At 35.7% G+C, this 9,166-nt stretch overlaps 1 protein-coding gene across 1 annotated transcript in view; it reads right to left on the bottom strand.

The window, feature by feature from the left end:
• Positions 1-9,166, bottom strand: part of LOC107714384 (glutaminase kidney isoform, mitochondrial-like) — a 41,898-nt gene that overhangs the window by 7,905 nt on the left and 24,827 nt on the right. The window contains exons 8-14 of the mRNA XM_016520207.1: positions 9,008-9,040; positions 8,857-8,915; positions 8,621-8,687; positions 8,359-8,409; positions 7,084-7,260; positions 6,448-6,579; positions 3,676-3,768 (exon numbers count right to left, since the gene is read on the bottom strand). Of these exons, the coding sequence (XP_016375693.1) occupies positions 3,676-3,768; positions 6,448-6,579; positions 7,084-7,260; positions 8,359-8,409; positions 8,621-8,687; positions 8,857-8,915; positions 9,008-9,040 (612 nt within the window). The remainder of the gene's footprint in view (positions 1-3,675; positions 3,769-6,447; positions 6,580-7,083; positions 7,261-8,358; positions 8,410-8,620; positions 8,688-8,856; positions 8,916-9,007; positions 9,041-9,166) is intronic.

A 9,166-nucleotide genomic window follows, 5' to 3' on the forward strand; every position in this document is an offset into this window, starting at 1 on the left:
GTCTGGTTTGCTATCCTTGTGGGGACTCTCCATAGGCGTAATGGTTTTTCTACTGTGCAGACCGTATATTCTATTGCCCTACGCCAACCCTACCCCTAAACCTACCCCTCACAGGAAACTTTCTGCATTTTTAGATTTTCAAAAAATTTCATTGTGTGATTTATTAGCTTGTTTACCTGTGGGGGCCTCAATTTAGGTCCCCACCGTGACACGAGTCCCCATGAGTCTGTGTGTATTCAGGCTTAAGTCCCCACCAGAATAGAAAAACAGGTACACACACACACACACACACACACAGCAACAAATGGAACACAACTGATTTCAGGCAACAATGAGATTAGATGAAATACATTTATTAATGATACAAAAAAGAAAACCAGAACAAATGACATAAATACACAATGACAAAACAAGAGAAAATAAACAGAACTGTTATGACAGGGTAAAATCAGATGATAATATATTGTGATGAAGCATTTGACAGCTGTTAGACTCAGGACAGTTCAAGTAACCAGAGTGAGCTGCTTTGTCAAGCCAGACTATAATGAACTCATACATTGACTGTTAAATCTGTCAGTGAGCGCGAGAAACACTTCTCCACTAAAGCAGCACAAAAACAAGACATGAAAATCAGAATTAAAACTTGTCAAACTAAGCAACAAAACCCAGAAATATACAAGCCTGTGAAAGCAAAGCAAATCATGCAAAAATTAAATGAACATTTATATTTAAAAGTAAATATATAATAATAATAATAATAATAATAAGTAAATAAATAATAATAATATCTTCCTGATAAGGGCAGCATCCTTCCACCAATACAACAACTTCAAAAGCTTATCGATGTTTAGTTTGATATAAACCAACATATTTTGAACTATCAATAATGTGCATAAATGTTTCTAGCAATAAATATATGAGAATATACAGACAGAAATGGAACTAAGGGCAGGCGGAAGAATGGAAGGTTTATAACCTGCAGTGATTTCACTGCAAAGGTCTGACAGCAGGCTTCAACTGGCTGCTGAGCAGTACTAGCGGCTCTATGATGCAACCACTGCACATTACAACAGTCCTCTCAGGACACGCAGTCACCACGACAAGCAATTCAGTAGCAATGCACCGTGACTAATCTAAAAATGAATAACTCCTTTGCAACATGAGGTCCCTTTTAACCTTAACGCTTGGTCGGAAAGTGTCCAAAGGGAGCAGGAGAAAGGGAATAGTTCAGCCAAAATGGAAAATACTACTTCACCTTTATGTTGTATGTCATGTTAGGAAGATTTTTGAAGAACCTTCATGCAGCTCTTTTCAATAGAACAAGACTTCATTGTAACCTGTCGACCTTCAAAAAAAGAAAACAACAACCATGGGGCAGCTGTGGCCTAATGGTTAGAGAGTCAGACTTGTAACAAATGGGTATGGGTTACCATAGTTGGCCCCACATCAAGCAGTCTATATGACTGTATATTCCAAGTCTGCACTATATTCAAATTTTTTTTAAAGTCATGTAATAGCTTTGTGTGAGGAAAAGGCAGAATTTTAGACGTTATTCCATGATAATGCAGATACCAAATTTGCACCAAATGCCATTTTCAATAACTTAAATGTTCATCTTTTACCTTAGAAAAGCTAGTGTATGGCTTCAGAACACTTCAATTATAGTCAGGCGGACAACTTTTATGGTTATTTGAACAAGATTTTGTTTGGAATATGGAAAAACTTGCATGAAAGTTCTTCAAAAATTATTTTTGTGTTCCACAGAAACAACAACAGCAACATACAGGGTTAAAACAACACGAGAGTGAATAAAAAAGTGTGAGAATTTTCATTTTTGAGTGAACTTTTGCACCTGTACTTCTTACAAAAAGTGTCAGAAGACGTCCATGTGCTCGTGACATCATCGAGTTAAAGACCTCACAGACGACTCTACATCTGGTAAGACGCGGTTAATTATACATGACCCCCACATTCAATCGTAGTGCAAAACAGAACCACCTACAGTCTCTGTTCAGCAGCCAATGCTCAACTTCCACCGAAAAAACCCCCCACTTCCTTGTCTATGAGAGAATATAGAGCCTATAAATCACACTGCACCTAAAGTCCATGCAGTCCAAGTTAAGAATAGAGCCCTCCGCTATGCTTTTCAGCGTTAGCACAGATAGATAAACAGAAGCCAAGGCATAAGGACTTAGACCATATCCTCTACCATTGTCATTCATGTTCACCAAGACTGGTGAAGAACCAACATGTGCCCAGAATGAGATTCATTAAAAATAAATAACAGTTAAAGTACATAAATATATGCTGTCAAAGAGCTCGCCGAGGTAAGTCAGATCCGTTTTAGTTGCCATCTCCGACATTCTCCATCCTATAGACTACAGTAGTGGAGCTGTCCTCATTGCACTCAGTGGGCGAGACTTTTGTCCACACAGTGTCTTTGAGAGCCAGCTCTTTCTGAAGGCTCTCGTAATCCAGGGGTCCAAAGGTGTACTGCTGTGTTGAGCAACACGGAGAACACATGAGTTTTTAGGGGCCTCCAGGGAAAGTGTGTGACTCACACTGTTCAATATGGTGACGTGTGAACAGATTTCAAAGTCAACAAAAACAGCCACAAAGAAAGCCTTCGTATTCACACAGCCGGGAAAAGGTCAGATTTTTCAACATTTTAAAACAACAACAAAAAAACATAGCAGGTCTGTCTTATCACAGAAATTGCACATGCATCTTTTAAGCAGCAGTAGTCTGATTTAAGTCACAATCATTAATAACAGATGACCAGGCCCACACGGAATCAGTGCATGCAGGTTAACAATAATAATAATAATAATAATGATGATAAAACTTTAGATTCAATAATATAATGAATATAAACAACAATAGAAAATTATATTTATTTGCAATAATTAAGATTTATTATTAATAACTATTTTTTTTTGAGTATATTTTGGATTCATGAAAAGCTTTTTAATTTCTTTTTCACTTATTTTAATTTGCAACTTATACCTTACTGTAATTTTACATTTAAATCGGGTCTGTATTCAGGTTTAAACATTTGAGCTAATCTGCTTATTTTTTCAGCTATAGATAAGAGTATGCTCAGCTACTTTTTACACATTTTACCACGTTTACATCCATTCCACAGATTATCCGAAATGCGGAAAAAGTCTACAGATTCCGTCTGGGCCTTCGGATTACAAATCTGAAAATGCAGACTGAAGCAAGTAAAACAAAGACAGTCTCTTAAGATAAAATGGCATAAAACATGGCAAAACAAGAGATGGCAATCGACATGCAAAAATTAGAATCTCATGCACAGAACTTCGATGATGAATCAACCGCTGCTCTTTACTCGCTGCTTTAACTGTGCTGCTCGATGAAGACAACAGCACAGCAAAAACAGCCGCAAAACCAACTACCCTATTTGGGTTGTAATGTAGCTACCTAACTAGGCATGTAGTGTCAAAATGCTCCTGCAGGGGGAGTGATTGTATAAGGCTGACTGCAGGCCCTATACAAGGCCTTTAGTGGAAATAAACGTCCTCTGCGGTATTCTCAGCTTCGGAGTCTTGAGTAAATTATTACATGCAGTCATTCATACAAGACGTGGTGTAATGCGTCGATGGGGCACATGGGGAGGGCAAGGCTGGCGGGCAAATGGAAGAGGGCACTCACCCGCTGGTCCCCTCCCTCTCGGCGGGGATCGTGCTTCTTGGTGAAGTGCCTCAGGTTGTCATAGTTGTGGAAGTTGAACAAGGACACCAGATCCTACAGCAGGAGAGAAAGCCACAGGAGTCAGTCTCAAAGGTCAAAGGCTCAAGCGCATACACACACTGAAGGACTGCGTTGAGTGTCTGAAGCTGGTCTGCTAGTGACAGGAGAGTGTGCAGTGCATAGAGAAGCGCCTGCTTTCATTAAAGCCCTTTGTACCAGGATGCTGCTGAAATGAACCTCCTTCACAATGTCATTAAACTTCTCAGATTCCAGTTTTCAGGTTCGCCTTTGAAGGTGACATTTGTAGGTTTAAAAGTATGTTGTTTTTCAGGACATTATGTGGTATGTGTTAAACCATAGAATAGTACAAGTTACAGTTGCCTTGCCCAATAGACTTCCACTTTAAAAAATATATTTTAATGTGTTTTCAGGGTTAGGAGCAACCAATGTTTTTCTATTAAACATATCTAATTTTTAAGTATATTCAGTTTTTGTATGCTCTTTTTTCTTTCTTTCTTGAGAACAGAGAAGCATATTAGCATGTCCTACATTTCTGTTTTAGTCTTTCAGCTAAGATAATGTTTTTGTACAAATTAACTATTATTACTACTACTTAAATTTTTTTTGCTATTATAGTTTATTATGATCATTATTAATTATGAATATTATTATTAGAATTATAATAGTTTATTTGTATATTTATGTAACAACAATAATAATGTTAGCTATTATAGATTATTATAATTATTTCAAAATAGTATTATTATTATTACTAAATTTCATTATTAATCATTATTATTAGTATCATATTAATCATCATTAATTATGAATATCATTATTATAGTTTATTTGTACATTTATGTAACAACAACAACAACAATAATAGTTTATTACAGCTATAATAGTTTATTATCATTATTTAACAACAACAACAACAACAACAACAATAATATTATTGTCACTGCCATATCAATTTTGTTCTGCTATCAATGGGCAGAAACCCAGAATTATTCTTTTAAAGTCTTTTCTTCCTTATTGTGACATATATCAGGGTGAAATGACTTCTTGAACAAGAAAAAAAAAGAAAAATCATTTATAGTAAATACTGCAATATTCCATTAAAAAATATTCCATTTTGATTTCATGTTGACTTAAGTTTGTGTAGTGTGCAGTTAAACCAAGAAGCTGACCTTGAAACTCTGCTTCACCTTATAAACTATGACTGGAAGGGTTCATACATTCGGGACACTCCCTGAATTTGTTGGGAACTTAGAAAGAGTTGGCAAAAATATCTGAATGTCTAATATTACACCCATTTTCTGTCTGGTGACCCTCTGACTTGCCAGTTGTTACCGTTCTTTTGGCACAGCAACACTGATCACAGAAACAAGGCTTTCAATTATCACCGTGGCTCTGAATTCACCACTGATTATGTGACTGTGTGACAGTAGAAATCTGTCAACTGTTCATATAAATGATGTAAAATTCTAGTCATACTTCCCACCCCAGAATTAACTCCACCAATTAGCTCTGGTCCCCTTGCTGGGGTCATCTTGAGTCAGACTATCACCACTAATGAGTCAAAGACATGGATTGTGGCGGCACTGATTTCCTTACGACACACAGGGAGTAATTATAGACTCCTTGACCTTTAACAAGGGTCTGAGAGGCTGTACTGATATTCAAAACCTAATAAGTGCTGGTTCTCAGAGAGACCTAAAATAACACAGACAGATTCTGATCATTTTGCAGGTACTTGATGAGAAGCCCTCACAAGGGGACAGGATCATAGGATCAAAACCACAGTAAACAGAGAAGACAAACTATACATGATAAAAAGCTTACTTAAAAAACGTTCTGTCCCATTTATTGTATTTATGCCGATATGCAACTAGGGCCAGGTTATACAGGTTAACAAAATAATGAAAATAAAAATAGGAACATATTTTGACAATTTTCCAAATATATTTCAATGTTTCAATGTATTTCACCCTAACTGTAAAACTTTAGAGATGTAGTTAAAAATTATTTACTATTTTACAATATTTTTAACATTAATAATAAATAACTAAACTGAATCATGTATATGTATCAACATAACAAAACACAGCAATAAATGGCTACAATAATGGGCAAAAATGTGGGGTCGGTAGGATTTTTTTGGGGTGTTTTTTATGTTCAACAAGGCTGCATTTATTTGTTCAAAAAGAAATTAAAACAGTAATATTGAAATATTACTGCAATTTAAATGCAACAGTTTTCTATTTCAATTTATTTCTGTGATGGCAAAGTTGAATTTTCAACAGCCATTACGGTCTTCAGTGTTACATGCTCCTTCAGAAATCATTCTATTACGCCAATGTGATGCTCAAGAAACATTTCTTATTATTATCAATGTTGAAAAAGGTTGTGCTGCTTAATATTTTTGTGGAAACTGTGAAAATTGTTTTCTGAATTCTCTAAGGAAAAGTAAGTTCAAAAGAACTTATTTATTTGAAATATAAATCTTTTGTAACAATGTAAAATATATTTAATGTCACTTTTGATCAATTTAATGTGTGGGAAAAAAATTACTGACCCCAAATGTTTGAATAGTAGTGTATATTTACAATCACATCTTGGTGAACTTTCAAAATGTTTTTTCCCAAAATTTCCAGTACATCGGTTGAACTTTATAAGAAATTAATTTGTTTATGTGTGTGTAGGTGTCAGCAAACAAGAACATTCACATACCGTGCAGAACTGGATGCCCCGGACACTGTTGCCGAGTTTGTCCAATGAAGGAGACCAGCACATGATGCCCATCACATTGGGCACAACCAGCAGAATACCACCAGCCACACCTGACTTGGCCGGAAGACCCACCTAAACAAAATAAAAAAATACATTAACACTAAAAAATTATATACAGATAAATATGACAACCATAATTGAAGATATTGTGTTTGGCTGGAAGATTCTGAGTGGGGCTCACTAAGAATAAATAGTGTGGCTTATGTTCATGTTCTATAATGAGCTTGATTTGCATTTAAATGAGGTGTGTTTGCCAATAAAAAAAGCAAACCACAGTTATGTTGGAAATAAGCTTGAATAAGCCTGAAATACTGCATGCTAAAGTGGTACAACTATTACGTGAATTTGACTTTGAATTTGAAAAAAGTGTACTTTAATTAGCACAAATAATGGACACAAATATTCTCTAAAAAGTGTATGTGGACTTTGAGAGCATACAAAAACACTTTGGATTTGGATAAAGCAATCAATAATTTAAAAACATTCTTTTTTTATGTTGTTCTGAATTTCTGAAAGCTAGGGGGATCTGATTTATGTAACTTGTATTTGATGTGTTTACACATGTGTGAAACTTACATGGAAGGCGAACTGTCCGGAGAAGTCATACATGCCGCACGAGTGCATGAGGCTGAGGGTGTCTCGCACAGCCTCGGGGCTCAGCACACGCTCGCCTGTGATTGGACAGAAGCCACCGTTGGCCAGTGTGGCAGCCATGACGCTAGCGCTCTCACACGTTACCTCGATGGAGCACAGCTGCACATATGGACGCAAACACAAATAAACACATGAATAAGAAATATTATTAGGCCAGGACGCCAAACCACAGTTTTTATTTCAACATGCTTCATTTGGCAGCTTTCCTCTTGGATTTTACTGAAAACAACACCCTAAGAATTTGTCCACGTGTGTGTCTGTGTTTGTGTGTAAGAGAAAGCCATCAGCTGCACTATCCCATTACACACGCCGCATGATCTCAGAGGCACATGACAGGAGTCAAGGGACAGTCACCAGACTGAAGTCCTGCCATGCTTTTGCTATGTCAAACTAAGCAAGAGCCATTCATGTCAGCATATCAACTTTTTATGATCTCCAATAACCATTCAATTGTAGTGCATTGACAGTGATTTACAGATTTCTGATTTTGATTTGCAAGGTCTTGCTTTGATTCCAATTTTGATGTGATTTCTTTATATATTGACTCATTTGGTGATATACTACCATTCGAAAGTTTAAAGTTTCTTTTTTTTTTAAGAATTTTTTTTCAGCAAGGATGCGTTGAATTGATAAAAAGTGAAACATTTATAATTTTTTTTTAAATTTGAAATTCAATTTCAAATAAAAGTTATTCTTTAGAACTTTTAATTAATCAAAGAATCCTGAAAAAAAGTTTCAGTAAAAATATTAAGCAGATTTCAACATTGATGAGAGTCACCAAATCAGCATAATAGAATGATTACTGATTGGAGTAATGGCTGCTGAAAATTCAGCTTTGCCATAACTGGAATAAATTACATTTAAATAAATTAAACATTAACATTTTAAAATGGATTAAATCATTTAAATAGTTTTTAAAATAATATAATTTTACATATTGTATTTATAAAATATATATTTAAACTGCAATATTATTTCACAATATTAAAATTGTATTGTGTTTTTGATCAAATGAATGCATAAAAAAAACGTATTTAAAAAAAAAATTTACTAACCCCAAACTTTAGAATGGTAGTGCATATCAGTTACAATATCAACATTTCAGAAGGCAACCCCAAAATGCATTGCAACAAGCTCATAACTTTTATGTTTCAATCTGACAATAACTCAGAAAATGGAAGGCATCTCTGTACGCACCTGAAAGTACAAGTCCAGAACAGCAGTCATGTCTGTACCAGTTGGAAAGCACTGCGTACAAGAGAAACAAGAACAGATCAAAAGAAAGAAACACTCTTTTTTCCCTCTTCCACTGCCTGCGTCTCATGTTTTTCAACGGCCCCCAAAAAACCAATGCAAATTACAGCATATAAAATGTGAAGGGTATATGTGAAGAGAAACAGAGAGATGATTGGGAGCAATAAATCCCTTAATCACATCAAAAGCTCCCTGAGATACTAACCTTCTTTTCTTTCAGGTAGTAGCCAATAGCGAAATTCCTGTCTCCTGACTCACGCTCCGACTGGAATCTATATCAGTTGACATAAATAATCAGTTGCCTTAATCGAACCCAACAACACAAATCATGCATAACATAAAATCAGATACTGAATGTACTGAAGAGGTCAGGACTATATATTTTGACTGTTTGCCAACTGTATCTATGATCAAATCTACAGAACTGGTAGCTTAACATACGTGGCATTGCTGAAACCAACATATTCATTTCCAGCCATCTTCTTCAAGAAGTTCAACACCTGCAAGACAGAAATCAGAACAGGCAAATCAAACTCAAAAACAACAGCTCCTGTGAAAAAATGTTATCGTAATCTTTTGATAAATGACTTACATAGTCAAACTTCTCAGCATTGCCTGCACCTTGCTTTAAGACACAGGAAAGAAATAAAAGACATAAATATTCTGTCTAATATTCTGCCCTTCTAACAATAAAATAGATAAAAACACATTTTTTAAAGTAGCATCATGGGGGGGGGGGGGGGGGTACAAA

This window comes from Sinocyclocheilus rhinocerous, unplaced genomic scaffold, assembly GCF_001515625.1.
Source record: "Sinocyclocheilus rhinocerous isolate Xijiao unplaced genomic scaffold, SAMN03320098_v1.1 scaffold449, whole genome shotgun sequence".
In the NCBI taxonomy this organism is placed as follows: domain Eukaryota; kingdom Metazoa; phylum Chordata; class Actinopteri; order Cypriniformes; family Cyprinidae; genus Sinocyclocheilus; species Sinocyclocheilus rhinocerous.